This window comes from Streptopelia decaocto (assembly GCF_964273445.1).
Source record: "Streptopelia decaocto genome assembly, chromosome: 4".
In the NCBI taxonomy this organism is placed as follows: domain Eukaryota; kingdom Metazoa; phylum Chordata; class Aves; order Columbiformes; family Columbidae; genus Streptopelia; species Streptopelia decaocto.
In genome coordinates this window covers 78,392,172-78,420,081 of record NC_138658.1, presented here as the reverse complement: position 1 = coordinate 78,420,081, position 27,910 = coordinate 78,392,172, and the positions used below count along the sequence as shown (strand labels likewise).

At 67.9% G+C, this 27,910-nt stretch overlaps 2 protein-coding genes across 5 annotated transcripts in view; one reads left to right on the top strand and one right to left on the bottom strand.

The window, feature by feature from the left end:
* Positions 1-27,910, bottom strand: part of LOC309438906 (dedicator of cytokinesis protein 2-like) — a 63,640-nt gene that overhangs the window by 4,291 nt on the left and 31,439 nt on the right. For 2 of the 4 annotated variants that reach the window (XM_082050886.1, XM_082050887.1), the window contains exons 29-43: positions 7,485-7,583; positions 7,146-7,240; positions 6,686-6,764; positions 6,464-6,564; positions 6,292-6,350; positions 5,155-5,303; positions 4,229-4,314; positions 3,573-3,729; positions 3,320-3,360; positions 3,119-3,209; positions 2,919-3,038; positions 2,195-2,284; positions 2,000-2,104; positions 245-386; positions 13-94 (exon numbers count right to left, since the gene is read on the bottom strand). In XM_082050886.1, coding sequence (XP_081907012.1) covers positions 13-94; positions 245-386; positions 2,000-2,104; positions 2,195-2,284; positions 2,919-3,038; positions 3,119-3,209; positions 3,320-3,360; positions 3,573-3,729; positions 4,229-4,314; positions 5,155-5,303; positions 6,292-6,350; positions 6,464-6,564; positions 6,686-6,764; positions 7,146-7,240; positions 7,485-7,583 — 1,496 coding nt within the window. The remainder of the gene's footprint in view (positions 1-12; positions 95-244; positions 387-1,999; positions 2,105-2,194; positions 2,285-2,918; positions 3,039-3,118; positions 3,210-3,319; positions 3,361-3,572; positions 3,730-4,228; positions 4,315-5,154; positions 5,304-6,291; positions 6,351-6,463; positions 6,565-6,685; positions 6,765-7,145; positions 7,241-7,484; positions 7,584-27,910) is intronic. The other 2 variants (XM_082050888.1, XM_082050889.1) reach the window with 2 other exon arrangements.
* On the top strand, positions 10,396-26,301 carry LOC309438907 (uncharacterized protein). The gene is made up of 4 exons (XM_082050890.1): positions 10,396-10,419; positions 18,015-19,846; positions 23,150-23,224; positions 25,997-26,301. Exons 2-4 carry the CDS (start codon positions 18,366-18,368, stop codon positions 26,202-26,204), a joined length of 1,764 nt encoding a protein of 587 aa, XP_081907016.1. The 5' UTR covers positions 10,396-10,419; positions 18,015-18,365; the 3' UTR covers positions 26,205-26,301.

Here is a 27,910-nt window from a genome sequence, read left to right as displayed (position 1 = left end):
CCGGGCACTCACTTGGTGATCTGCTCCGGGATGCTCCGGTCCTTGAACCGGCCCTTGGCGTCCTCCGCGGGCTGCACGGTGAAGCACTGGATGTCTGCGGGAGTGAAGGAGCCACGGGCACCGCTGTGGGGACAAGGCTGCGGGGAGAGGGGCCCGGGGGATCCCGGGGGGGTGCGGGACCCGCGGGGGGGCAGTGACAGGGGGAGGGAGCCGCCCGCCCACCCGTCCCACGCTCGGAGGATACACTGGCCCGGGGAGCCGGTGACGTCCTGTCCGGGTGGAGACGTGGTCGTCAGCTTCTCGGCGTTGGGGAAGGGGCTCAGCAGCCGCATCTCGAAGTCCTCCCGCCGCTCGTACTCCTTGCCCCGGTAGATGAAGACCTTGTTCTGGGGGAGGAAGGCGGCAGCGGGTCCCGGCGCTGCGAAGCCCTCACCGTGCTCAGCTGCGGTGAGCCCGGGGGCAGGTGCTGACAGTGCTGAGCCCCCAGCCCGCAGGGAGAGCCCCCAGCCCGCAGGGAGAGCCCCCAGCCCGCAGGGAGAGCCCGGGGGCAGGTGCTGACAGTGCTGAGCCCCCAGCCCGCAGTGAGAGCCCCCAGCCCGCAGGGAGAGCCCCCAGCCCGCAGTGAGAGCCCCCAGCCCGCAGTGAGCCCGGGGGCAGGTGCTGACAGTGCTGCAGGTGTGTGTGTGTGTGTGTGTGTGTGTGTGTGTCTGCAGGTGTGTGTGTGTCTGCAGGTGTGTGTGTGGCTGCAGGTGTGTGTGTGTGTGTGTGTGTGTGTGTGTGTGTCTGCAGGTGTGTGTGTGTGTGTGTGTGTGTGTGTGTGTCTGCAGGTGTGTGTGTGTGCATGTGTGTGTGTTGTGTGTGTGTGGCTGCAGGTGTGTGTGTGTGTGTGTGTGTGTGTGTGGCTGCAGGTGTGTGTGTGTGTGTGTGTGTGTGTGTCTGCAGGTGTGTGTGTGTGTGTGTGTGTCTGCAGGTGTGTGTGTGTGTGTGTGTGTGTGTGTGTCTGCAGGTGTGTGTGTGTGCGTGTGTGTGTGTGTGTGTGTGTGTGTCTGCAGGTGTGTGTGTGTGTGTGTGTGTGTCTGCAGGTGTGTGTGTGTGTGTGTGTGTCTGCAGGTGTGTGTGTGTGTGTGTGTGTGTGTGTGTGTCTGCAGGTGTGTGTGTGTGCGTGTGTGTGTGTGTGTGTGTGTGTGTCTGCAGGTGTGTGTGTGTGCGTGTGTGTGTGTGTGTGTGTGTGTGGCTGCAGGTGTGTGTGTGTGTGTGTGTGTGTGTGTGGCTGCAGGTGTGTGTGTGTGTGTGTGTGTGTCTGCAGGTGTGTGTGTGTGTGTGTGTGTGTCTGCAGGTGTGTGTGTGTGTGTGTGTGTGTGTGTGTGTCTGCAGGGGTGTGTGTGTGTGTGTGTGTGTGTGTGTGTGTCTGCAGTGTGTGTGTGTGTGTGTGTGTGTGTGTGTGTCTGCAGGGGTGTGTGTGTGTGTGTGTGTGTGTGTGTGTGTCTGCAGGTGTGTGTGTGTGTGTGTGTGTGGCTGCAGGTGTGTGTGTGTGTGTGTGTGTGTGTGTGTGTGTGTGTGTGTGTGTGTGTGTGCTGCAGGTGTGTGTGTGTGTGTGTGTGTGTGTGTGTGGCTGCAGGTGTGTGTGTGTGTGTGTGTGTGTGTGTGGCTGCAGGTGTGTGTGTGTGTGTGTGTGGCTGCAGGTGTGTGTGTGGGGGGGGGGGGGTGTGTGTGTGTGTGTGTGGCTGCAGGTGTGTGTGTGTGTGTGTGTGTGTCTGCAGGTGTGTGTGTGTGTGTGTGTGTGTGTGTGTGTCTGCAGGTGTGTGTGTTGTGTGTGTGTGTGTGGCTGCAGGGGTGTGTGTGTGTGTGTGTGTGGCTGCAGGTGTGTGTGTGTGTGTGTGTGGCTGCAGGTGTGTGTGTGTGTGTGTGTGTGTGGCTGCAGGTGTGTGTGTGTGTGTGTGTGTCTGCAGGTGTGTGTGGCTGCTGGCCCGGCGCTGGCCGGTGCAGCTGGCGCCCTCACCCGCAGGAAGGTGGGGAAGCCTTGGCCATAGTAGCCCACGGCGAAGTAGTCCGGGCTGGGCCGCAGCACCTTCAGGATCTTCTCGTAGAACTTGGCCTCCCGCTGCTGCAGGGAGAGGGGCAGGAGGGGGCGGGTGCCGCGGGACAGAGCCTGCAGCCCCCCCACGGCTCGCATCCCCAGCCCGCGGGCACCCACCAGGATGTCACTCAGCATTTCGTAGTCAAAGACCTCGCTCTCGTACTGCTCCGCCAGCTCCTTGCAGACGTGGATGGCCTCCTCCCACATCTGCGGGACGGGGCCGGCGCCCCGCGGTGCGGGTGAGCTGTGGCGGGCAGGGCCTTCCAGAGCCGCCCAGCCCGTGCTGCTCCGGCTGGGGCTGGCGGGCGGCAGCGGGACGGGGCTTCTGCTGTTCCAGCGCCAGAGCCCCCACCACACACAAAACCCTCTGCCGGGTGTCCCTCTGCTGGCCCAGGCCATACAGGGGCTGGGGTGGGAGGGGGTGGGGTGGGATGGGGTGGGATGGGGTGGGATGAGGTGGGATGGGATGGGGTGGGATGGGATGAGATGGGATGGGGTGGGGTGGGGTGGGGTGGGATGGGATGAGGTGGGATGGGATGGGGTGGGGTGGGGTGGGATGGGGTGGGATGGGATGAGGTGGGATGGGATGGGGTGGGATGGGATGAGGTGGGATGGGATGGGGTGGGGTGGGGTGGGATGGGGTGGGTGGGAAGGACAGCTGCAGCAGCTGGGCAGCGCAGGGACCATCCAGCCCCGGCAGTGGGCGGTGGGTGGCCTGTGCTGAGGTTGGGGGGTTGGCGCGGGGGCCAGTGGTGGCCAAGGAGCCGGGTCAGCCCCGGGACAGCCCAGCTCCCACCAGCGGGACAGGCCGAGGGGCTGCCGCGGCGCACGCCGCGCTTACCTTGCCCTGGTCGAAGTAGTCGATGATCTGGTTGTACAAAAACTCCTTCAGCTGGCGCTGGGTGTGCAGGCTGGGGCTGTGCAAGCCCTGCATGGGGGCTGTGTTTGCCTCGTCCGACCACTGCAGAGGTGGGGGGGCTGTCACGCCGAGCCGCTGCACCCCCGGGTCCCCCCGCAGTCCCCATGTCCCCCCGTGCCCACCTTGAGCAGCCGGGCGTGCAGCAGCAGCGTGTAGGCTCCCTCCGTGTAGTTCTCGTAGCTGATGTGCAAGTCCTTCAGCTTGTACAGGTACCTGGGGTGCGGGACCGTGTGCGGGGCACAGCGGCCGGTGTGGGCCAGGGTGGGGGCGCGTGGGGCGCAGGGACCCCCGGGCGACGCGGGGCTCCCCGGGGCCGTGCTCACCTGATGTACATGGCCTGGCGGTCGATCTCCTTGTAGAAGTTCTGGGAAAAGCAGACAAGGCTCCCTCAGCAGCCCCGGGGGGGACGTGCTGCAGCTCCCACGCTTCGCTCCGGCTCACGGTGCTGCCGGGGCTGTCCCCACGGGGGCACCGCGTGTAACCCACCCCTGCTCTGCCAGGGCCACCGTGGGACCTGGGGGACGTGGGGCTGAGCCCCGCTGGCCCTGGGGGGCTGGGGGACGGGGAGGTGCCCACCAGGAGGTTGACGGTGCAGCTCATGCTGTAGGTTTTGTTCTCATCGTTCCTCACCGCCCGGTAATCAAGGAGCCGCTCCAGGAGCCCAGTCACCAGCGCCACAAAGTTCTCCCCAGGCTTGGCCAGCTCGGGGTGTCCCCGGCAGCAGCTGAGCAGGCTGGGGACAGCAGGAGGCCCTGGGTCTGGCGCACGCTCAGCTCCACAGCGATCCCAGCAGCGCCCCAGCTCCGTGCCTCGAGGTGCTGGGGGGACAGGACCCCCCGAGGAGGGTCAAAAAGCAACAGCTGGTCTGCAGCAGACAGAGCCAGGACCGCGCTGTCCCCAACAGCCACCCCAGGGACGGCGAGACGCCCGACGGCCCCAGCTGCCCTGCGCTCCAGCCTGTGACAGACACCGGGCAGGAGCATCACCGGGGGCAGGGCAGGGACGTCACCAGCGCAGGGACATGGCGAGGGGCATCGCTGGGGACAGGCCGGGCAGCGGCGCTGCACAGGGGACGTGTCGCTGCCTGGGCAGCAGGTGTTTTCTGCTCAGGTCCCGCTGCCCGAGACGTGTGCTGGGCCAGAGCACAGCGGAGCCGGTGCCGGGGCCCGGCCGGGCAGGGGGCGGTGGGCGGTGAAGGGCGCGCGTGGCTGCGGGTGTCCCGGCACACTCACATGCTCTGGAACAGCTGCTTGTACTGCTCGTCGCCCCGGCCGCCCTCCACCTCGCTGTCCAGCCTGCGCAGGATCTCATCCTCAAACTGCGGACGGGCATGAGCGCGGGGCCGGGGCCGCGCTGGGCTCAGCCCCGGCGGTCACGGCTGCGCTGCGGGGACGTGGCCGCGGCACGGGGGCCGGAGCAAGGGGGCTGGAGCCAGCGCGGGTCCCAAACAGCCGCAGCCCCTTCCCCAGCAGCACAGACTGTCCCTCTGTCCCCCTCCCAGGCGGAGCGAGTCCCCAGCTGCCCCGGCACAGAGGGGTCTCATCCTGCTCCCCGGGTCCCTGTGCGGCAGCAGAGTGGCTCGGGGCCACCCTCTGTGAACGCCTCATGTCCCTGGCCCTGCCGGGCCCAGGCCGGCGATGCCGTGGCTGCGGAGCCGGGAGCGAGCGGGGCCGGGAAGGGGCTCCGGCAGGACCGTGTTACCCTGACACTGGGGACAGTCCCAGCCCCTCTCCCCCCACGGGACACCCCAAACGGGCAAAGCGCTTCTGGCTCAGTAGAGACAAACGCCACCTCGTCATGAACTGAAGAAGCCTTTTGCATGGAGAAAGCTCAGGGCAGCGAGGGAGGACGAGTGGAAATGCAGCAGCTTATACTGAGCTCGCCTCCCACCTGTTCTTGTTTCCAGGGACCAGCTGAGTGACACCAGACCTGTCCCTGCTGGTCCCTGCGAAACTCTGCCACCCCACGGCTCTCCCTGCTCTCGTGTCCCTTCCAGCTCCCTTGTCCCTGTCCCTTGTCCTCCCCCCTGCAGTCCCACTTCCCAGGATGACGGGGAGGCTGAGCACCGCTCACCCACCCGAAAGGGCTGGTTCCACCCCGTGAGGAGCAGGACCTGGCCGCGCTGGCCCCGCCACGGCCCCCGCAGCCCAGCGCTCACCCGGCTGAAGCTCCGGGTCAGCTCGTACTCGCAGAGCATCATGTCGAAGAAGATGGGGATGGTGGACTTGCGCAGCTCCAGCTCCGGCACCAGCGTCATCTCCAGGATGGGGCCCACCATGCCCGGGATGAACTCGATCTTGTGCTGGCCTGGGGGCGCAGGGAGGGCTGGGGGCTCCCGCGGCTGCTCCCCGGGGCCGGCCCTGGGCCCGCAGCTGCGATGGCGGCGACGCGGGCGGAGGATGGCAGCGGCGCCCGCAGAGCCGGCACAGCCAGGGCTGGGCGTGCGGCAGGACCGCGGCACCGCGTGCTCCTGCCTGGCCCCGCGGCGCGGCGGCAGCGTGACCTGCACGGCGCAGGGACACGGAGCGCAGCAGCGCCCGCGGGGCCGGGAACGGGCAGGCAGAGCTGAGCGCAGGTGCAGCCCGAGAGGAGGCTGCCCGTGGGGACTGCGAGCTTGGGAGCCTCGCACACCCGCACCTCGCACACCCGCACCTCGCACACCCGCACCTCGCACACCCGCACCTCGCACACCCACAGCCTCGCACACCCGCACCTCGCACACTCGCACCTCGCACACCCACAGCCTCACACACCCGCACCTCGCACACCCACAGCCTCGCACACCCACAGCCTCGCACACCCGCACCTCGCACACCCACAGCCTCGCACACCCACAGCCTCGCACACCCACGGCCTTGCACACCCACAGCCTCGCACACCCGCACCTCGCACACCCGCACCTCGCACACCCACAGCCTCGCACACCCGCACCTCGCACACCCACAGCCTCGCACACCCACGGCCTTGCACACCCGCAGCCTCGCACACTCGCACCTCGCACACCCGCACCTCGCACACCCACAGCCTCACACACCCACGGCCTTGCACACCCGCAGCCTCGCGCACCTGCAGATGTTCACATCCCATGGGCTGACACCTCCCACAGATTGCACATCCCGCAGCTTGCACACCTGCAGGTATGCACGTCAGCAGCCTCGCACACCCTGCTCACGCCTGCAGGCTCCCGTGCCCCACACAGAACGTCCCGCTCCCCAGCCCCCGTTTTGGGGACAGTGCCGATGGCTGCCCGCCTGCAGGCGCTCACCAGCCCTCACGCTGGGCGCCCTGCGCTCACCTAGGGTGTACCACATGTCCCGAACGGAAGCTCCGACGGCGGCTCTCATGTCGCCGTACCTGCCGATGGCTTTGCTCAGCACCGCGCCGCAGCCGCGCGTGCAGCAGCCGGGGCGCGGAGCGGGAGCGCGGAGCGGGGCGCTGGGGCACCGCCCGAGGGGAGGGCGACTCACTTGGCCAGGATGCTGCTGCGCTTGGCCTGGGAGAAGTTCTCCAGCTGCAGCGAGTCCTGGGTCAGGAAAGCCACGGCCAGGTGGAAATAGTTGTTCCACAGCTGCAGTGAAAACACAGGGTGAATGCCCGGCTGGGGTGGGCAGCCCGGCCCCTCCCCACAGCACCGCAGGCCAGGCGGGTCCCCTCCCTGTCCCCACAAGGCACAGGCAGCAGCCGCTCACCTGCAGCTCGAAGCTGCTGTTGCTCAGGAACATCTCCCTGAGGGTCACGGCAAAGTGGTTGATGGCGCGCAGGAACTCCCTGCGGGGCGAGCGGGCGCTGAGCGGCACCGGCCCGCGGGCAGGGCCGGGTGGTGGCTCCGGCAGCGGTGAGGAGCCGGGGTGCAGGGCGGCAGCCCCGGGGTGCACCGGTCCTGCACCCACACCAGGCACCCGCTTCCTGCTGCCCCTGGGGACCCCCAGCACAGCGAGGGGCTGCAGAGCAGCTCTGCCACCCGGCTCCCAGACTGTCCCCAGGCAGCAGGGGTGTTCAGAGCTGCCTGAGCCAGCCTGAGCACGGACCCGGGGCTGAGCAGCCTCAGGCTGGCTGGCACGGCTGAGCTGCCGTTCCTGCTTGTCCCCTGCCCAGGTCCCCGGTCCTCATGTCCCAGCCCAATGTCCCTCCCGGCCCCAGGGTCCTCACCGGTTCTGCACCATGTTCATCACCACCCAGTCGCAGGGATACACCGTCTTGCTGATCAGGTCCTTGAAGAGGATGAAGGTCTCCATGAGGAAGTCCTGCGGGGAGGAGACATCAGGACACCGTCCCGGGCGATGCTGCGCTGAGCACCGAGCTGGGAGCAGCCTCGCCACCTGGCAGCGAGAGCTTCACCTCTGTGGGCCAGGACGTGGCTGTGCCGGGGACCGGGGCAGGTGGCACCAGCGCCAGGGCACTGGGACCAGGGAGATGCCCCAGCTGGGACATGGGGAGGGGAGGCAGGGGGGTGACGGAGCGCCCGGGTCTCGCTGCAGCAGCACTCACCATCAGCTCGGGCTGGGAGGGGAACGTCTTGATGTAGGAGCTGTAGTGGTCCTTGTCCATCTGGCTCAGGATGGCGGCCATGCAGGCCACGTAGTGGCTCTGGGGAGAGGGCGGGTCAGGGTGGTGGCACCACGGGGTGTGCTGGGGACAACGGGGTGTCCCCGTGCCTGGCACCGCAGGGCGTGCGGGGGCCCCGAGGGACCTGTGCACCCATCCATGTTCCTCCAGGCCGTTCCCAGCCCAGGTCCCGCGGCGCTGCCCTCCTCCCCAGCCCTGCAGAGCTCTCTCCCGCCCGCTCAGCCCAGCCCCACGCCAGCCCCCCGGGACAGCTCTGACACCCGCTGTGGTGCTGAGCAGACACAGATGTGACTCTCTAGGATGTTTGCTGCAGCGTACATCTGAAATTTTTAAGGTAATTTAAGGCAACATGTGGATGTAAGTGCATTTCTGAAATGGCAAGCAGCTCCTGCCTGGAGGCCGATATATCTCGACCGCCTCCAGCGAAGGGTCCCAAACAGAGCCACGGTCCCCATCCTGCTGCGGGTGCTCAGCTGCGCTGCAGACGAGCCGTGCGGCGGCGCCGCGGGCTGCCCGGCACCCGGCTCTGCCGGAGCTCTGCTCAGCTGCGGCACCGTGGATCGAGCAGCGTGCGTGGCGGGTCCAGCACCCCTGCGCACCGCAGAGCCGCAGCTTCCCCTCAGCCAACCAGCACATTTTCTTGACCACACTTCTAAGGCAGAACCTGAGTCTGCAATAGACTTCAAAGCAGTTGGAGTATTGGCTGGTTGAGGAAGCTTTGCTCTTGGGACGAAGCGGCAGGAAGCGCTGTCAGGAGTCTCCCCCCGCGCACTCACCCGGTCCAGCCCCCGCAGCCGCACAGCCAGTGTGCGGAGAAGCTGTTTGCCCTCAGCAAGGGTGCTGGGACCACACGGACCGCACCGGAGCCACACACCAGGGAACACAGCCTGGCCCCCTGGAACTGCCACGGTGTGCCAGAGCCCGGGACGGGTCAGGTCACCCCGCAGGGTGGGACACCCGCCACTGCTGGGGCTGAGCTGGGCCAACGGTTGGGCATGAGGGCACCTGATGTCTCCTGTTGTCTTGAATCCTGGGGCAGCTCTGCGCCCCTCATGCCAAGAAAGGCCTTGAGGTGCTGGAGCGAGTGAGAGAAGGGAACGGAGCTGGTGAGGGGCTGGAGCACAAGTGTGATGGAGCAGCTGAGGGACCTGGGGGGTTCAGCTGGAGAATAGGAGCTGAGGGGAGACCTTCTGATCTCTGAACTGCCTGAAAGGAGCTTGGAGCCAGGGGGGTCGGGCTCTGCTCCCCAGGAACAAGCGCCAGGAGCAGAGGAAACGGCCTCAAGTTGCGCCAGGGGAGGTTGAGGTTGGATGTGGGAACAATTTCTTCCCCAAAGGGCTGTGGGGCATTGAACAGGCTGCCCAGGGCAGTGCTGGAGTCACCAGCCCTGGAGGGCTGGACAGACGGACATGAGGTTCTCAGGACATGGTTTAGCAGCTGCTGCCTGTGATCAAGGCCCCGGGCTCACCCCCTGGCAACCCTGGGAAGGGCAGGAGCGTGCGCGGGGATCCCTGCGGGACGTGGCCACGACCAGCCCTGGCTGCCCTCAGCACACGGGCAGGTTTGCAGGGAGTCATTTTGTGAAAAGCGAACAAATAAAGCCCCAAGAGATCCCAGTGCTTTCAGCATCAAAGTGACGGCACAGAGCTGCGGCTCCCCTGCTGATCGCCGGCACGCAGCAGCGCCGGCAGCCGCTGCACCGGGAGGCGCGCACGCAGCGGTCCCGCAGACACCGGGTACCGGCTGCCCCGGGAATGCCAGCCAGCACAACTCTCTGGGAAGCTGGAGCGGGTCCCTCCTCACGGCGCAGCGTGACCTGCGCCCACCACCCCGCACCCTGCACGGGAGCGAGCCCCGGGCACCGGCAAAGTGGGGAGGTACCACAAATCCACCCGCGTTCCCTGAGCGTTCATGTCGATGTCACCACAGGGCCCTGGTGTCAGGGTCCCCGTCCCCACGCCACCGCCCAGCCGTGCAGCCCCCGGGCAGAGCTGCACAGCCCAAGCCCCGGCTGAGGCTCTGGGGAGCCAGCCAGGGGTGGACATCACCCCCCATCACCGCGGGCAGTGCGGCTCAGCCCCACAGGGACATGGGGCAAGGCCGGAACGCGACAGGAGGAAAGTTTTGTAGCAAGACAGGCTGTTCTGGGGATTTGATGAGATTAGCTCAGTCATGTGGAAAGAGCTGTTCTGGTGGCTGCTAGAATTAGATTCAGGTGAACTCCCTGCACTGCCTACACCTTCTTCAGGGGAAACTGTATTTACATTTCAATTACATTATCGGGAGCCACACATGGAAGCAGTGCTACACACACGGATGTGGCTCGTCCTGTGGATGGCACACGTGTGGGGACCAGTCCCAGGGGCCGCCCAGCACACGGTCCCCAAACCCCCTGGGCGGTCACAGACATGAATGGTCCCAGACCGCCCCAGCGAGGCACAGTCCCGCTGCCCAGCACCTCCCGGAGCCACCGCACCAGCTGCTGCGGCCCCGGCACAGCCCCCGCGGGGCAGCGGATGCTCCCGGAGTGCAGCCACCGCACCGCCCGGTGAGCCGGGCCCGGCCGGCCGGCTGCCGGTACCGGGCTGCGGGGCACGGCGGGTCCGGGCCGGGACGGCGCAGCTCCCAGGCGCGTTCCCCGCCGAGGGACTCCCCGCGGGCACCCCGGCCCCACGTCCGGCCAGCCCCACCGCCACCGCCACCGCCCGCCCGCCGCTCCGGCGCCGCCACCGGCTCCAACCCGGCCGGGCTCCGCCCCCGCCGGCCCCGCCCCGGTACCGGCGATCCCGCGCGGCTCCGCCCCGCCGTGCTCCGCGCCCGCCGCCGTCCGACCCGCGCCGCTACCGCCGAGCACCAGGTACCGGGCGGGCTGGGAACGGGGCCGCGGGCGGCGGAGCGGAGCGGGGCGGCGGCCGGGCCGGGCTCGGCTCTGTGGGCATCGGCCCTGCGGCGCCCGCTCCCTGCGTCGGCAGCGCCGAGGGGGCACGCGGGGGAACCCGGGCCGGGACCGGGACCGCGGGCGGCGCGGGCACCTGGAGAGGCGCGGCAGCCCCGACCCGGGGCAGGGGGACCCGCGGCCGGGGACGCCGGGGCTGGGCGGGGACCCTGCGGGCGGAGCGGAGCGGTTCAGGGAGCCCCCAGACCGGGACCCGCGGCGGGGCGGGGACCCCGGGGCGGTTCGGGCGCCGCGGTGGCCGGGGCGCGGAGCCGGGCTGGGCGGGCGGGACCCCGGTGCCCGGGCGTTCGTGCCCCATCCACCGCTCCGCCGGTGCGCGGTGCCCGACCCCGTTGCGCTCCCCCGGTCTCCTCCTCATCTGCCTCGCCACGGAGCCGGAGCTGCGCGGGACGCCCCGCAACCAGGGAGCCGGTGACACCCCCCCGAGCGCCCCGTGCCAGGCACCCTGCCCTGAGCACCCGCACCCAGAGGGCTGGTGACACCGGGCACCGAGCAAGCCACTGGCTGCCATGGCCGGGCTCTCAGGGGGACACAGCCACACCGGGGGCGGTGGCGTGGAGTGCAACCAAGGGAGATAAACCCCTGAGGAGACCCCCGGGTCAGGCCCCCGCCCCGCTGCCCGCTCCGCCTGCCCGCGGTGCCGCCCCGGCCGCGCAGCTCCGCTCGCAGCCGCCCGGATGGGGCTGTGGGAGGGAGCCGCGCTCCGGGCGCCGCTCAGCCCGGCTGGCGGGCGCTCCGCTCGCCCTCGCTAGGAGACGCGTCCATCAGCCTGGGCTGTGCTGGGCTGACACGTGTGCACGCGTGATCCCGGGGATGTCACTTTGTGTAGCGCACGCCGCGCTGATGCCGGCCGAGGGTACGGCTGCTCGGGCTGGAGGGATTCAGCCCACGTTGCTCCCAGCAGCTTCCCAGCGCCGCGCTCTGCGCTCAAGGCCTTTGCGCTCTGCCAGCGGGGCTCCGGCAGCCGCTGAGGCGGGAGCGGAGCTGGGTACAGCCCCAGCTGCTCCCCATGAAACCAGTGTGTGCAGCTCTGGGGGCTGCTCCAGCCCCTCTCCTCCCCGCAGGAGTGCACACAAAACGCAGCTGGAGCCGCGGCTCTTGGTGGGGCTGCAGGGGGAGCCTGGAGAAGGGGTCTCTGCGGAGCCGTTTTCTGTTGGGAGCATGAGGCGGACACGTCTGAGTAATCGCCAGGAGCCGGGCTTTGCCATGCGTGCCCGATGAGGACAGCTGTGTCAGCCGGGCTGCTCTCCGGGGCACGGAGCAACCTCGCCAGCTTGTGCTCGGGCAGCGTCCTCACTCGTCACCTCCCGGGCACAGCGGTGAGCGCTCGGGCAGCCGCGGGGCAGGGGCGCTGGGGACCGCCGGCCGTGCTCCTGCTGTCCTGCCCCAGCACGTCTGCTCTGCAGGAACCGTTTGGTCCTTCCCGTGCACTCTGAGGAGTGGAGAGGATTGAAATGCAGAAGCTCCTTTAGACTGAGGTTATCTTCTTCATGAATTGTAATTATTGTAACTATTTAATAGTTTGGTAGCATCCAGAGGCCACAAATAATTAGTGGGTCTATTCCCTTCTGTAGTAACAATACTGTCTCAGTCCTGACTGGTGCTTTTGGACGGAGTCTCTCTTACGTGTTTACAAGGATGGTCTGTGTCATCCCGGCTGTTTAGTTGGTGGGGAAACCGAGACACACAGCGAAGACAGACACTTGCTAATTCCTAAATTCCCCCAGAAGCCAGTGTTGTCTAAAGCTCGTACAGGGGGAGGGGGTGGCTGCTCGATGGCATTGGGAATCCACTTAAAGGCAGGAATTGGTATTCTGAGACGGCGTTCTCCCTACCTGTGCCGGGAGGCTGCAGCCGCAGCGGCCGCTGCGCCGGGCGGGCGCGGTGGGACGGGGGTTCCCGGGGCATGGATGGGGCTGCGGGGGACACTGCGCCCGCACTGCTGCACGCAGGGTCAGCTGCGATGCTGCCGTCGCCTCCGTGAGCTGCTGGGCAGCGAAGCCTTTCCAGCTTTCTCCATACTGTGCTTTGTGGACAGCTTGTGGCTTCCTAACGACATTTCTGGCATGTGGAGGAGCACGCGGAGTCCCAGTCTGCCAGGGCTCCCCGGGCCCGCCGGCTGCTCCGCTCGCCGGGGCCGTTTGGCTCCAGATGGGCGCAAGCGCCTTCCCCGAGGGGTGCAGCATTCCTGTCCGGGTGCAGCATTCCCTGAGGGGTGCAGCATTCCCCGAGGGGTGCAGCATTCCCCGAGGGGTGCAGCATTCCTGTCCGGGTGCAGCATTCCTCACCGGGGAGCGCGGGGCTGCGGGAACACTTGTGATGAGCCGCAGGTCCGGTGGCCAAGGCCTTTGGGCCGTGTCCTGCTTCCCCTGCCCTGTCAGCCCTGCAGGAGCAGCGTGTCAGAGGCGCCAGCGGAGCCTGCATGCTTTGGTGCTGGGCACCAGCCACTCACTGCGCTGGGTCTCACATCCGTGTGGCCATGCAAGGCGTCTTGGGACACGGAGGAATGTGACAGCGCCCACGTCACGTTTGCCGGGAAGGAAGCAGCCAGACGGGGCGTTTGGTCCTCCCGCGGTGGCCCCTCTGGTAGCCCCTGGGAAAGGTGCTGAGCCGCGGTGCCAAGGACGCCCACCGGCTCCTCCGCGGGGGTGGCTGAGGGAGGACGTGGGTGCTCTGACCTCGTCCTGCTCCATACGGGCTGTGTGCCACGGTCTGCCCGTGTTCCTGTGCACAGGCCACCCTGCCTCTTCAGGTGCCCTTTGAAACGGTGACACCAGTGCTCCTGTGCGGGCAAGGAGAGGTGGGAGCAAGCGGGCAGCACCAAGAACAGAGACATGACTGCCACGACGGCCCTGTTAGCGTCCACGGGAGACAGAGGAATATTTGCCTTTTGCAGGTTTCTGGAGCTTTGTGCTTGGCTGTGTCTCCTGACCACATCAAGTCTCCATCTGACAGTCCCGGCGTATCTGTAGCTGACAGAGCGATGCGAGTGCGAGTCCACGACCTCTGTGTGGTGGGAGGAGGCGCTTGCTGCTCTGTCCCTCGTTGCTGGGATCCCTTCCATGGGGCGTCCGCCGTGGTGCATGGCAAGGGCGGCCGGGAGCCTCATGCAGCCCCCAAGAGGTGCCGCAGGGTGCCCAGGGGCGCTGGCACTGCGGGGATGGGGTGACGGGGTCCCGGCTCCAGCGGGTGCCAAGAGCCGTCTCGTGGGCCGCGTGGCGGGGAGTGACTAATGTTCTGCAGAGCGCTTCAGCCAGTGACCTGAATAGCGACGCACGGATCCCTCGGCTCACGCGAGCTGCTGCTTGCACCAGCCCTGGCTGGCGCAGGGAGGACCGGGTGTCGGTGACTCCCCGGAGGCCCTGGCAATGGTGCCGGGGTGCTGCAGAGCGTGGGCACCCCGGGCACTGCCCGGCACAGGGACCGTACCGTGCCTCGGCCGGGCCAGCGCGCTGTCTGCAGCAGAGCCCAGAGTGTCTGCCGAGCACGAGCACCCGAACCCTCTGGCAGGGAGGGGGTTCAAGTGCTGCAGGTGTGGAGGAGGCTGCGGAGGCCACGGGCACACAGGGAGCTGGCCCTGGGGATCCTGGCAGAGTGGGCTTTGCTGCGTCCTGCAGAGCGTGGCCGTACGGACAACGTTCATCCTGTCCGTGAGCGCACGAGGACGCGGAGCAGGGAGCGGAGCGCTTGGCGGGAGCGCGGTGCTGGCGCGAGCACCGGCGGTGTGACTGGCCGTGATTAAGTGCCTGCAGGAAATGAGAAGGTCTGCGAGCCGCCGGGCGCTGGAGCAGCCTCCAAGAGAACCACAAGGGCAGGCCACGAGCTGGCTTCGTGGCGGGGCTTCCACAGCGAGGAACCGGATTTGGGGTTTTCGCTGCCCGAGGAGATGCTCTTAGTCCTCCAACCGCAGGTGCCACAGATGCTCCAATCCGAGTACAAACACATCGAGCCCTCTCGGAGCCAAAGCGAGATTAAGCTCTGCTGCTGAGGGCTGTGTCCTGAGCCCAGCTCCTGCTGGTGCTCGGCCGAGAGCCAACGCCTCATCCTCCAGCGCCACTGCACCCCTGTCCCTCCCAGGGACCGGGAGAAGCAAAGGCCTTGTCCCAGGAGGAGCCGTTGTACCCAGCGAGTGGAGCTGGGTAATTAGCTGTTCTCTTCTGCCGTTCCCGGAGAATATGACTTCCTCCTCATAAATCTAATCTCTCAGCTTCCTGCGTCTTGAGGAGAAGATTTATGTGTCTGCTCTGGCTCTCCCTCTGCCACAGACACTGCCAGGAAGGCGAGCTGGAGGATGGGTGCCGGGGCGGGCAGGCTGCTGGTGGCTGCGGGGCAGCCGGGCTGTCCCTCGGCGCCCCTGGCCCTGCTGCTCGGTGGCCGCGGCCGGCTGTGCCCAGCAGCCTCCTGGTCCCGCCCGAGCCAGGAGGAAGAGCTGAGCTGGGCCCCGCTGCCCCGGAGGAGGAGGAGGAGGAGGCGGCAGCTGGAGGGTCTCCTGCACTCCGCAGGGCTCCGTTCCTCTGAGCTCCCTGCAGCCCCGGAGACGTGAATCTCAAGATACAAACCCAGAAGATTTAGGGTCTCCGTCTCACAAAATTCACCATCGGGTGCCCCAGTCGCAGAGCCACTGGCTCTCCCAGGGGCCCACAAGCCCAGTGCAGCGGCAGCAGGAGCTGACGGCACCGCAGAGCACAGGGTGGTGAGGACCGGGCTTCGGACCCACCATCCCACGTGTCACGGCAGGTTCACGGACCCGCAGGGCCGGGATGGCAGCCGGGTGACGCAGGGTGCAGAGCCCCTGGCTCTGAGCAGCGTTTGATGCCTGCGGGCAGCGAGCACGATCTGAGGGCTGCGTGGGAGCCGGCACCTGATGTGCAGCGCTGTCCATGGGCAGATCACAGGAAACCGTCCCTGGCAGTTCCTGGGCTTGTTCAGCAGAGACGTCACTCGCAGCCGAACCGAGAGCCCGTCGTTGAAGCACCCGTGTCATCTATTGCATTAGAGTGGCATCGTCTGGTTTCATCCGTTCATCATCTCATGTGACCTGCTGCCTCACCTCATTCACGAGAACTACAGGACAAAAACACTCAGACCTTAAAAAATTGCCAAGACGGAGGATCCGCCGCCGTGCAAATCCTTTCGAGCTGCTGGAGCGCTGGCTGGCCCCACGTTTTAAGAAAGTCACTCCTGACTGTGCTGAGCCCCGGTTTTCAGTGTTTTGCTGCCCAAGGCCCCCGCAGCAGAGACGCCTCCTGCGCGGCCTCTGCTCCGTGCTCCTCTCCTGCCTCCGCCTCCGTCCTTTCCTGCCTCGCCCCCCTCAGCTGGGGATGATCCGCACGTTTTCTCGGTGCCGGTGAGAGCCGGCGGCTGCGCGGGTCGGCCGCCCCTCCGCGGGGCCCGCGCCGGAGCGCGGCTCGTTGGCGACGGTCGCCGGATGGTTATGTCTTGAGACGTGCTGGTTAGCTGTCTTTAATCCATCTAACGCGTGCCACGTTGCTTTCCTATTATTCCGCTTGCTTTGTCAAAATGTCAAATGCCTCTCAGAAATCTGAGTCTGCTCCATCAGGGCTTTTACCTTCATCGACCAAACTTGGAAACTCATCAAACCAGGCAGCAAACGGGTTTGATCAGCCGTGTTCTCCGGGCCCCGTCCTGGCTGGTGTGGCTGGTACGTGCTGTGACTGTCACCTGGGGCTGGCAGCTGTGTCCCCAGCCGGTGAGAGCTGTCCCGAGAGCCACGGGGGCCTGGGGACCAGCATGAGCCACAGCACGGCAGCCAGGACAGGTCTCCCTCACCGTGCCCTCCCTGCGCGCCTTGTCCCCGCTGTCCCCGGGGAAAGGAGCCACGGCAGCCCCGAGGGACCGGAGCTGTGCGCCGGACACGTGACACATTGGTGGGGGGGCCAAACACGTGTGGGCTGTGGGTGAGCGCGTGGCCCCGGAACAGGGGCCGAGAGCCATTTCCCAGTGAATATGCTCGAGGATTCACTGCAGGAGGGGCCATCAGGTTCCACAGCGCTGGGCTGCATGTTCCTGGCTCCGTCCTGCAGCAGAACTCGGCATCAGCACTCCGAGGTGCCGGCATGCTGCAAACCGCCCAAATTCGGCACAAAACCAACCGTGCCAAAAAGCATCCGCGGAGGGACAGGAGGAGGGTCCCAGCTCTCGGTGTCTGACATCCTCAGAGCTGTTCCCAGCTGTATAATTTATAGCCCTCTCTGTGTCCTTGTGGCTCGTCCCTGATCTCTCCAGCGGTGCGGTTCGCAGGCGCGGGCGCCTCGGCGGAGGCCCCGCTGACTGACGGCGCCGTGTTCGCCGTGTTCGCCGAGGGCCTCGTCTCGCTCTGCCGCCAGCCGTGCCTCGGTGGGGTCCCCAGCGCCTCGTGGGGGCCATATCTGTGCTCAGGTTGTGCCTCGTGCGCAGTTGCTGGAGCGGCTCCTGGAACCCTGTGCCCATTAGTGCTCCCGTTGAGGAAACCTCTGGAACAGGCTGGCCACATGCTGGCTGCCCTCGGGGAGCACTCAGCCTGCTGCGCTGTCCCAGGCCGTGCGCAGGAGGTCAGTCTGGCATGGAGAGGTGACAGCCATGTCCCCTCTGCCACTGGGCTGGGTGCCCTCGCCAGGGATGCTGAGCCCCGGCACCGGCCGTCGCTGCAGCGGGAGCGGGAGAGGTGACGCTGTGGCCATGGCAGGGCCTGGGGCCGGGCTGTCCCCGCAGCCCCTCGCTGTCCCCTGGGCTCTGCCCCGTCCTGCAGGGCTGTCCAGGCTGCAGCAGCACGGGGCAGGCGCTGGCTCCGTCCTGGAGCTCGCTCCGCCTGTTGCTGTCCATACTAACGAGGTGGCCGTCCCTGCGCCGCGTCTCCGTCGCGTCCTGCCTCACAAGCATCTCCCGCTGTCTGGGCACGGCTCCAGGCTCGGGAGGGAGGTGCCGGGCGGCTGGGTGGTGCGTGGAGCAGCATCCTGACTAGCGCCGGGGGTGCTGGGTCAGGGGCTGGGGGCTGCGTCACCCCCGCTCCGCTGGGCTGGTGCCGGGCACCGGCACGGTCAGTGCTCGGGACCTTTGCTCCTCGGCAGCACAGGGTGGCTGCGGGTGCTGTGCTGATTCAGCAGGTTCCTTATGGTGGGAGCGAGGCGAGGGGGCCAGGGAAGCTGCTGGGGCCGTGTGTCTGTCCGCACAGAGGGCAGGAGGGCTGCACCGCCCCGGCAAGGCCCCGCTATTTTTAACAGCTGCTTCTGCTTGGTTTGAGCTGTGAACTTGTAACGTGTTTATGCTAAAGGGGTTTCTTTTTTTTCCGTCTCTTTGTGCTGAAGATGCAGCGCCAGAGATCAAAGCTTGTCTCTTCGCGTTTGGTGATGGCGGGGCTGGCAGCGCGGCACAGGCAGCGGGGCAGCGGCGTGTGGGGACGCTGAGGGGGACACTGTGTGGGGGATGCTGAGGGGGGATTCAGGGGGGAAACGCTGTGATGGGGGCCGGGGCTGACACTGCTCTCTCTGTCCCTGCAGGTGCCAGGAGCCATGGGCAGGGACAGCCAGCGCCTGGTGCCGTGGGCCGCCCGCGGCAGGGGACACTGAGCAGACAGACCATGGGCAGCCGGCGCCAGCGGGGGGGCCCAGCGGCGGGCAGGGCTGCGGGGGCAGCGAGCCGGGGGCTGTAGGGCGGCGGTGGCAGCATGCCCGGCAGACCCCCGCCCCCCCGCGCAGCGTCCCCTCTCCGCGGCGGCGCGGGATGAGGCCGCCCGCTGCCCTGGGCAGCTCCGGGGACGGGCGCAGCCCTGGGCTCCGGCCACCGGTGCGCGGCCCCCCTGCCGTGCCACAGCACCTGGCCGCAGGGCAGCGGCCCCGGGGCCCTGAGCCATGGTGAGCCGCGAGCCGCGGCCCAGCCCGGTCCCCGCCGGCGAGGGCGGCCAGGAGAAAGCCATGACGGTGCGCTCGGTGCTGCTCAACCGCGACTCGCCCGACATCGAGAGCCGCCTCCGGCGCCGGCGCAACCGCACGCAGCAGGTCCGTTTCAAGGACCTGGTGGAGGGCAGCGAGGGGCCCGCGGCCGCCCCCAGCCCCAACACCCCACGTGCCTCGCCGCCCCCCAGGGACGCCCCTGAGCCGGCGGCTCTCCGTGCCTCGCGGCGCAGCTGGCCCCAGGCGCAGCCGGGCTCGCTGACGCTGCCCATGCCCAGGAAGGCCTGCATGAGCACCGCCATCCAGACCTCCCCCAGCCTCCAGAAGCCCTTCCTGGCCCCCCAGCCCCGCAGCAGCAGCGCCTGCGACGTGGCCAGGGATGCGGTGCTGCTGGCTGCCCTGGGGAGCGCCCGGTGCCCAGAGGGGGCTGTGCCCACCGGCACCGGCCGCGCCGTGCCCCCACAGCCGCCCGGCAGCCTTCTCGCCCGCGATCACGCCGCAGCCCTCGCCCAGCGCGCCACAGCGCGCTGCCTGCCACCGCCCAGGGATCCCTGTCCCCCCTATCCGGGTACGGCCGGGTGCCCCGCTGCCCGCTGCACCCCCCCGGCGCAAAGCTGCTCCCCAGAGCCGTGCCCGCCACCCCCCGTGTGCGCCCGGCTCCGGGCGAACCCCGGGGGCAGCCACCGGGCCCCCCCACGCCCGGCCTCGGTGCCCTGCGCTCAGCCCCAGCCGCCCGCCCGGCCGCGGGGGCTCGGCCGCAGCAACTCAGAGCGGATCCTGCCCCGCGGGCGCCCGCTGCCCCAGCCCTCGCCGCCGCGCCAGCCGCCCGGCCCCGCCACGGACACCCACGGCCTCCGCCAGCCAGCTCAGGGCACCCCGCCACCCCAGCACCAGCTCTGCGGCACGCCCCGGGGGGGGCCCTGCTGCACCTCGCCAGCCCCCACGCCACCAGCACCGGGCTGGCACGGCTCTGCCACCGCCACGCCGGAAAAGACACCAGTTGCGCTCGGCTGTCGGGATCCCCGCGGCGCCTGCAGCCAGCTCCATGCCGCCAAGCCCGGGCTCGGCCGCGCAGGACTGGAGGGGCCCAGGGAGCCGCTGCCCCCAGCCCCAGCGGGTCCCGGCGGGGGGACGCACCCGGCCGGGCGGGCACCGGAGATCCCCCGGCACGGGCAGCCCTGCCTCACCGCCGAGCAGTCGGAGACGCTGCGCCACGTCCAGGACCTGCTGCAGCTGGTGGTGGCAGCCAAGGGACCACCGGCGGGGGACGAGGACGCCCAGACATCTCAGGGAGAGGCCCTGCGGGGGCCCGGGGCGCAGGGGGAGCTGCAGTCCCAGCTGCAGTCCCTGGAAGGGGTGCTGGAGACCAGCCAGCAAACCATCCGCGTGCTGCTGGACGTCATCCAGGACCTGGAGAAGAAGGAGGCCCAGCGGGACGGGTGAGCAGGGGACCGGGGACGCTGATGTTCGGGGGGGGCAGATGGAAAACAGGGGGGGCCCTGCCAGAGATTTGGGTGCTGCTGCCCCTGGGTGCCAGGAGCCACCGTCCATGCGTGTGGCACTGTGTCTCGGTGAGACGCCGCACCGGCCCCGGCTTGTCCTGCTTGTGCCCGGGGCGCCCCCCCAGGGCCTGGGGAAGGTGCAGGGGTGCAGGCCAGAGGACAATGGGAGCTGGGCCCCTGCCCGGCTCCGGCGCAGCTGCTGTGCCCGTGTTGGCTGTAACTGAAGCACCAGCAGAGCTGCCCCTGCCCTCCCAGAGCGGGGCTGGGGGGACGGGGCCACCGGAGTCCCTGCTCCTGGACAGAGGTGACGTGGAGCACCCCTTGCCCTGTGGGCAGAGCCCTGGGCACCGGGACAGGAGTGCTCGTTAGGCTGGCAGCTCGTTAGTTTGGCCTCACAGACTGAGGGGGCCCCACCCTGCTGGAACACCGAACTTGGCGCGTGCCACAGTGGTGTTGGTGCCTGGTTTGGTTTTGGGGACATGGGGTGGCATGCGGGGGATATCTGGACTTGCCAGACGGGCGGCGCTGGGTAGTCCTGACCCGGTGCCTGTGCATGTGTTTGTTTTATCTAAAACAAATGACTGCTAAGTACCCCCTTCCAATTAGGGATGAAGAAGGTGACCGAGAGCGTGTGAGCCCACGGGGTGTTCCGGCAGGGTGGGCAGCACCGCGGTCCCCCCGGCACAGGCTGCCCAGGCTGCCGTGTGTGCGGCACAACTGAAGCCACCAGCAGCCCCGGGCACCGGCTCCCACGGCCCTTCCCGGTGCCCTGAGTGCCCGTGTCGCGGCCGCCCCGCTCGCCTCTGTTCCGTCCCCGGCCGCTGCTGCCCGGGCGGCACAGCCCGGCTCTCACGGGGAGCGTGTTCAGGGCTGGGTCCCGTTCTCCTGGGCTCAGGGGCAGCACCAGCCGCCCGGCGCAGCCCGGCGCCCCGCCCCCGCTTGTGTTCCTGCGCCCGCCGGGCTTACAGAGAGCTGGCAAAGCAGTGCTGCTGGGCGAGCGCCGCGGTGCTGCTGCCGCTGCGACGGGAGCCGAGAGCAGTGCCAGGGCCGGGCTGGCGTTCGCTGCCCTGCGGGGGCACCTGCCGAGCGGGGCCCGCGGGGGCGCAGGGGTGCTCCCCTGGCCAGGACTGAGCTTGTCTGCTCCGGAGCGGCTTCAGCTTCACTGCAGGCAGATTAATTAAGATCCCGGCTCCATATACTGTTGCAGTCAAATGAGCAAACAAGGTGCCCGGAGACATAAGGGATGGGATAGGAAATCACATCAAGAATTATCCGCGTGTCCTGGTGCTGCGGAACAGCGCGGCCTCATTTGCCGCGGGTCAGCGTCCTGCAGACGCGCGGTGGCTCCGGGGCACCCGCTGTGCACCAGCGCGGTGCTGCCAGCCCCGACACCGCTCGCGGTGCAACGTGTCCGCACAGGGTCCCGGCGTCTGCCGCCAGCCACAGCCCCACCGAACACCCACCGGGCACCAGAGCTCATCCTGCTAGAGATGCGCAGCTCCTACAGCAGCAGATACCCGCACACACGCGTATTTATCTACCTTCTCTCTATATATAAAAGGTATCATGATCTAATTTATGTGCTGGGAGTATAATCCCAATTGTAATACGTAATTTGGTGCATTAAAAGACCTAGTTTCCAAGGGCTGAGAACAATCACGATCAAGGTCAAGTAACAGGGAAAGATTTAACCAGGAAAATGTGACTGCAATGTGGGGCACGGGGGTGTCTGCTCAGCGGCCCCCAGGAGCCGCAGCCCGCTTGGCCGGAGAGGGCAGCAGAGACGGGGCTGCAAGGCGCCCAAAAGCATCTCACAGGGCCCTTGCATGCAGCTCTGAGAGCAGCCGGCATCGGGCACCACCGGGGAGCGCCCGCCGGCGCTGCTGCGGTGCCGGGGGCTGCGGGGGCTCCTCGGCACAGCCCCCGTACCCGGGGGGCTGCAGAGGCACACGAGTCAGGTCAGAGGCTGCTGAGCAGGAAGGGGCACTGGGGCCCTTTTCCCGGAGCTGGTGGCTCTGTGCCGGCAGCGGGAGCTGTGCCGCCGCGGCACAGGGGGCTGCCAGCTCGGGAGCACCGGGCTGGCACTGCAGCTGCCGGAGCTTTGCTGCCCGTCCCGGTGCCAGGGGCTGCAGCCGGGGACGTGCGGCACTCACAGGGCGGCAGGAGCTGGGACGTGCCGCGGGCAGGCCGCGGGGACAACGAGAGACGCGGCGCGGCACTATTTGAGGTGCAGATACCCTCTTCTGTAGAGCTCTGCGGGGAGGACTGCTTTGGGCTTGAGCTCGGCTTTGGGGCTCGTCAGCTTGAGTCCCATGCACCTTCCTTGGCAGAGGATGCTTCTCTGATGTGAGAGCATCAAAAAGAGACAAATCCCGAGTTTGGCGTAGGCTGGAGATTAGTCTGGCCCATCTCCCTTGCCCATCTGTCGGGCACTGCTGCCTGGGCCACGCACAGGCCTTGTGCCGCCCACGGTCCCGCTGTCCCTGTGGCACCGTGTGGGGAGATGCCTGGCGACCCAGGGTGGCCGCGGGCAGGAGGAACAGCTCTGGGTGGAGATGAGAGGAGTGGGAAGGGCCTGGGGCTTTGGCTGCGCCTGTGTCTGCTTTGCAACCAGCTGCGGAATCTGCGGAGCCGAGAGGCGCCACGCTTGGCCCGGCACCAACCGGCACCGCACCGGGGAGCTGGATCCGGGGAGAGGAGCTGGATCCGGGGAGAGGAGCTGGATCCGGGGACAGGAGCTGGATCTGGGGAGAGGAGCTGGATCTGGGGACAGGAGCTGGATCTGGGGAGAGGAGCTGGATCTGGGGAGAGGAGCTGGATCCGGGGAGAGGAGCTGGATCCGGTGACAGGAGCTGGATCTGGGGAGAGGAGCTGGATCTGGGGAGAGGAGCTGGATCTGGGGACAGGAGCTGGATCTGGGGAGAGAAGCTGGATCTGGGGAGAGGAGCTGGATCTGGGGAGAGGAGCTGGATCCAGGGAGAGGAGCTGGATCCAGGGAGAGGAGCTGGATCCAGGGACAGGAGCTGGATCTGGGGACAGGAGCTGGATCTGGGGACAGGAGCTGGATCCAGGGACAGGAGCTGGATCTGGGGACAGGAGCAGGATCCGGGAGAGGAGCTGGATCCTGGCTCTCTCTGCTGGAGCACGAAGCCGGGATGCAGCTGAGGGGCCTGGGGCTGCTGGGGGGTACAGGCAGACCCGCTGGGTCTCCAGGCTCATGGCACTTGTGCTCTGTTGCAGGCGACACTCGTACCGGACAGGACAGGACATCGCCAACTGCGGGACCTGCCGGGACTGCGCCTGCATCATCTATAGGTGAGAGCCGGCTCTGGCACCGCCGCGCGCATGCGGGACCCCATTCTCCTCCACCCACAGGCTGCTGATGTGGCTGCGAGGTGGTTTGCGAGTCCTGGGGACCATGCTGGGGAGGGAGGGGACCCACTTGTGCCACATCTCCTGTCCCTGTCGCCATCCCCTCATCATAAGAAAGACCTGGAGGTACTAGAGAGAGTGCAGAGAAGGGAACGGAGCTGGTGAGGGGCTGGAGCACAAGTGTGGTGGAGCAGCTGAGGGACCTGGGGGTTCAGCTGGAGAACAGGAGCTGAGGGGAGACCTTCTGATCTCTGACCTGCCTGAAAGGAGCTTGGAGCCAGGGGGGGTCGGGCTCTGCTCCCCAGGAACAAGCGCCAGGAGCAGAGGAAACGGCCTCAAGTTGCCCAGGGGAGGTTGAGGTTGGATGTGGGAACAATTTCTTCCCCAAAGAGCTGTGGGGCATTGAACAGGCTGCCCAGGGCAGTGCTGGAGTCACCATCCCTGGAGGGCTGGACAGACGGACATGGGGTTCTCAGGACATGGGGCAGGGACAGGGTGGGTTATTTTTGGACTGGATGATCCTGAGGGTCTCTTCCAACTGAAATGATTCTATGGTTCTGTGATCTCCTGGCCCTGTGCCCCATCTCCTGACCCTGACAGGCTGTGGGTGCAGCCGGTAGGTACCAATTTACCAGAGAAAGGCCTTTGCCAAGGCCCCCTCGCCTGCCAGGAGATCCCGTGGGGCTGGAGGGAAGACGGCAGCACCTGTTGTGCCAAGACACTGGGGTGCGAAATGCAGGTGCAGCCCCAGGGCCGGGGCGCTCACCAGCACCGCGGCAGCGCAGGGGACCTGCGGCCAGGGCGGAGCAGGGGACGCACTCGCGTGTCTCGGCCGGGACCGCTGGTCCCAGGCTCTGTGGCAGCAGGTGCTGAGCAGCCGGGACGGACCGTCCCCAGGTGGGCTGCTGCGCCAGGGCAGGTGGACGGGGATGGCGCTGGAGCCAGAGCAGAGCCGGGCCGCGCTAGGGCAGGGCGCACGGCCACCCATGCGGGGCTGTGTGTCTGGCAGGAGCCCGCGGGGCTCCCTGCTGCTCCGGGCAGCAGCTGCTCAGAGCCAGGCGGTGCCGGGGAGGCCGGCTGCAGCGGCACAGCGGCACAGCTGCCGTGCCAGCCCCACGGCAGGCGGGACGGTGACGCCGCCCCACGCACGGCAGCAGCCTGTGTGCGGGACCCCTGGGCACCCGGTTTGGGGGCCTGGGTGCCACTGTCCTCGGCACAGGGCTGGGGGACCTCAGCTCCAGCCTTTGGGCGGGGTGTGAGGCGCTTTCCTCTGCCCTGTCTCCTCGTTGCCCGCTGGTCTCGGGGAGAGGCGCCACGACCCTCTGCCCTGTGCTGCAGTTCTGCCTGAACTCCTGCCCGTGCAGGAATGGGGGGTGTCCGTGTGCCCCGGCCGTGCGCCCCTCAGCTGCCCCGCGCACGGGCGGGGTGGCCGGGCGCGTTCTCCTGGTGCTGTTAATCGGGGCTGGGCAGCGCGCAGGGCCGGCGCTGGGCAGCACCCGCGGTGTGTGCGCAGGCGGTCGTGCCGCTCCCACCGGGCTGTTGTGTGTCTGTGTGACAGGTTCGTCCCCTCCCCGGGCTCCTCGGCCTGGGGGTGCCCCGGCCCCGCGCACCAGCCCCTCGCAGCCCCGCACCCCTGCCCTGCCGCGTCCCCTCTCTCGTTCTGCGCCTGTTGACACCACGACCCCCGCTGCAGCTCGGGGGGGGCTCAGCGCTAATTGGGACTGACAAGCCTGTCTCTGCGCGGCACCGCAGCGGGGAGAGATGTCACATCGGGGGGGTGGCTCCTGTCATTGCCAGGCTCCCGCTGGGACTCCCCCCGGGCTGCGCTGCGTCTGGTGACGGGGAGAGGCACCGGTGGGACATGGGACACGGGGAGTGGGGGCAGGACCGAGCTCGAGGGCAGCGCGTCCAGCACCCGCCTCCCGGTCACCCACAGGGAGGGCGCAGAGCTGCCCGCGTCCCGACCTGGGGACGTCACCCCGCGGTGTCCCCAAGCCCTCCTCTGTGTCTGTGCTGGGGACTCGGGTCCCCCCACATGCTGCCCCCACTAAGGTCTTGGCTTTTGTCCCAGAGATGGCTGTGACAGTGTCCTCACAGGGTGAGGTGGCGGGAGGTGGCAGCTGGTGACGGGAGGTGACAGGAGGCGCCAGCATGCCACGCAGGGCACTGTGTGCAAGGCGGCTGTGCCACGTGCGTGGTCCTGGCACACGCGGCAGCACCTCGCTGATGCGATGGGAAGTGGCTGGTGTGGGGACGTGGAGTGCTTTTGGGGGAGGACACAGCGGCACGTGGCCCCGGCAGCCAGCCCACGCCACGGGTGCCGTGGGGACACCGGGACTGGCAGGAAACCGGGGGGTGACACAGCCCCCCTTGCGTCCCCAGACCCAGGGCCCCAGCTTCTCACGTCACCGGGGTGTGACAGGCACAGCCCTCGAATCCCCTCCTGACACCGCAGCCAGCGCTGGGCACAGGACCAGCGGCGGCAGCAGTGGGACGAGATGCCCTGTCCCCAGGGATGCGCAGCCCTGCCCTGGGCTGCCACGGGGGTCCCACGGACCCTGGCTGTCCCTGTCCCTGTCCCTGTCCCCAGCACGTGCCAGGGGCTCCCGGCCCATCGCAGGCAAAGTCACACCGTGCCTGTGCCGGGGCGCAGGCGGCGCGGGGCCGTGGCGGGGGCGCGGTGACCCCTGACGCTGTCCCCTCGTACCCGCGCAGCGTGGAGCACGACTTCCGGCAGCAGGAGGGCCGCTTCCAGCGCGTGCTCAGCCACATGGAGCCGCACGCGGCGCCCGGCGCCCCCGCAGCAGCGCCCGGCGCCCCCGCGGTGGCCGTGCCGCCCCGGCAGGACCTGTCGCCGGTGACGAAGCTGCCGGCCAAGCTGGACGCCAAGAAATCCCGGCGCAAGTGCTTCTGGTTCCTGTGAGGCGGCCGCGCCGCGGGCCCGTCCCAGCACTGACCCCCTGCCCGCCCCCTCCTCTCCCTCCGCTCACGGTAGGGTTTGGGTAGCACCAGCTTTTATATTTTTAACCGGTCGGTTTGATGTTCTGAAGCCCCCATGTAAATAAGGCAAGGGGAACAACAGCTGTATTTAGCGAGAATTCAATAAATTCTACAGAGACGCTATTTTTGTTACACCCTCTCCCAGCTGTGCACTTCTGTTCTGGGGAGGGGGACGATGAGGAGGGGGCCAGCAGCCCTTCCCTGCCCATGGGCACTCACAGCCCTCGGCGAGAGCAGCCTCGGGTGTCCCCATGGGCACTCACAGCTCAGCGAGAGCAGCCTCGGGTGTCCCCATGGGCACTCACAGCCCTCGGCGAGAGCAGCCTCGGGTGTCCCCATGGGCACCCACAGCTCAGCGAGAGCAGCCTCGGGTGTCCCCATGGGCACTCACAGCTCAGCGAGAGCAGCCTCGGGTGTCCCCATGGGCACCCACAGCTCAGCGAGAGCAGCCTCGGGTGTCCCCATGGGCACTCACAGCCCTCGGCGAGAGCAGCCTCGGGTGTCCCCATGGGCACCCACAGCTCAGCGAGAGCAGCCTCGGGTGTCCCCATGGGCACCCACAGCTCAGCGAGAGCAGCCTCGGGTGTCCCCATGGGCACTCACAGCCCTCGGCAAGAGCAGCCTCGGGTGTCCCCATGGGCACCCACAGCCCTCGGCGAGAGCAGCCTCGGGTGTCCCCATGGGCACTCACAGCCCTCGGCAAGAGCAGCCTCGGGTGTCCCCATGGGCACCCACAGCTCAGCGAGAGCAGCCTCGGGTGTCCCCATGGGCACTCACAGCCCTCGGCAAGAGCAGCCTCGGGTGTCCCCATGGGCACCCACAGCTCAGCGAGAGCAGCCTCGGGTGTCCCCATGGGCACTCACAGCTCAGCGAGAGCAGCCTCGGGTGTCCCCATGGGCACTCACAGCTCAGCGAGAGCAGCCTTGGGTGTCCCCATGGGCACTCACAGCTCAGCGAGAGCAGCCTCGGGTGTCCCCATGGGCACTCACAGCCCTCGGCGAGAGCAGCCTCGGGTGTCCCCATGGGCACTCACAGCCCTCGGCGAGAGCAGCCTCGGGTGTCCCCATGGGCACTCACAGCTCAGCGAGAGCAGCCTCAGGTGTCCCCATGGGCACCCGCAGCCCTGGGGGCCCAGCCTGTCCCCGCACCTGCTGCAGGTTGACCGGGAGCAGCCAGAGACAGTGGGAAGTGGTGGGATCTCTGCAGAACCCGAGCTGGGGGAGACCGGACCCCGAGCGCCCCGGTGGGTGGGTGGGCTGGGGAGTCCCAGGGGACAGCGCTGTCCTTCCAGCGGCATCTGGCGCTGGTGCCGGGGACCGAGCCCCGCACAGCCCGTGCCGGGGGTGCCACCGCTCCGGTGGCTGGAAACTCCCTCCCTGGCTGCAGGATGCGCTGGCTAATTACTGGAGAAAGAAATTAGCAGCTCAAATACTCCAGCCTCTGCAAAGCTGCCCCGAGGAGAGAAATTCAGCCTCGTTTTGCCGAGGTGTGGGATGGGAGCAGCGGCAGCAGCAGGCAGTGAGCGCACACCCTGCGCGGTGCATCCAGCAGCCTGCGGGGTGCCCGGGGCCAGCGGTGCCCAGAGCCCGCGCCTGGCACCGGGAGACACCGCACGCATGGGGCACCGGG

Bases quoted from the DNA above. Each gene is read 5' to 3' on its own strand.
- LOC309438907 (XM_082050890.1), top strand. From the start codon at position 18,366: ATGGTGAGCCGCGAGCCGCGGCCCAGCCCGGTCCCCGCCGGCGAGGGC. The intron at 19,847-23,149 runs GTGAGCAGGGGA...GCTCTGTTGCAG, and splicing joins AAGGAGGCCCAGCGGGACGG to GCGACACTCGTACCGGACAG. The intron at 23,225-25,996 runs GTGAGAGCCGGC...GTACCCGCGCAG, and splicing joins TGCGCCTGCATCATCTATAG to CGTGGAGCACGACTTCCGGC.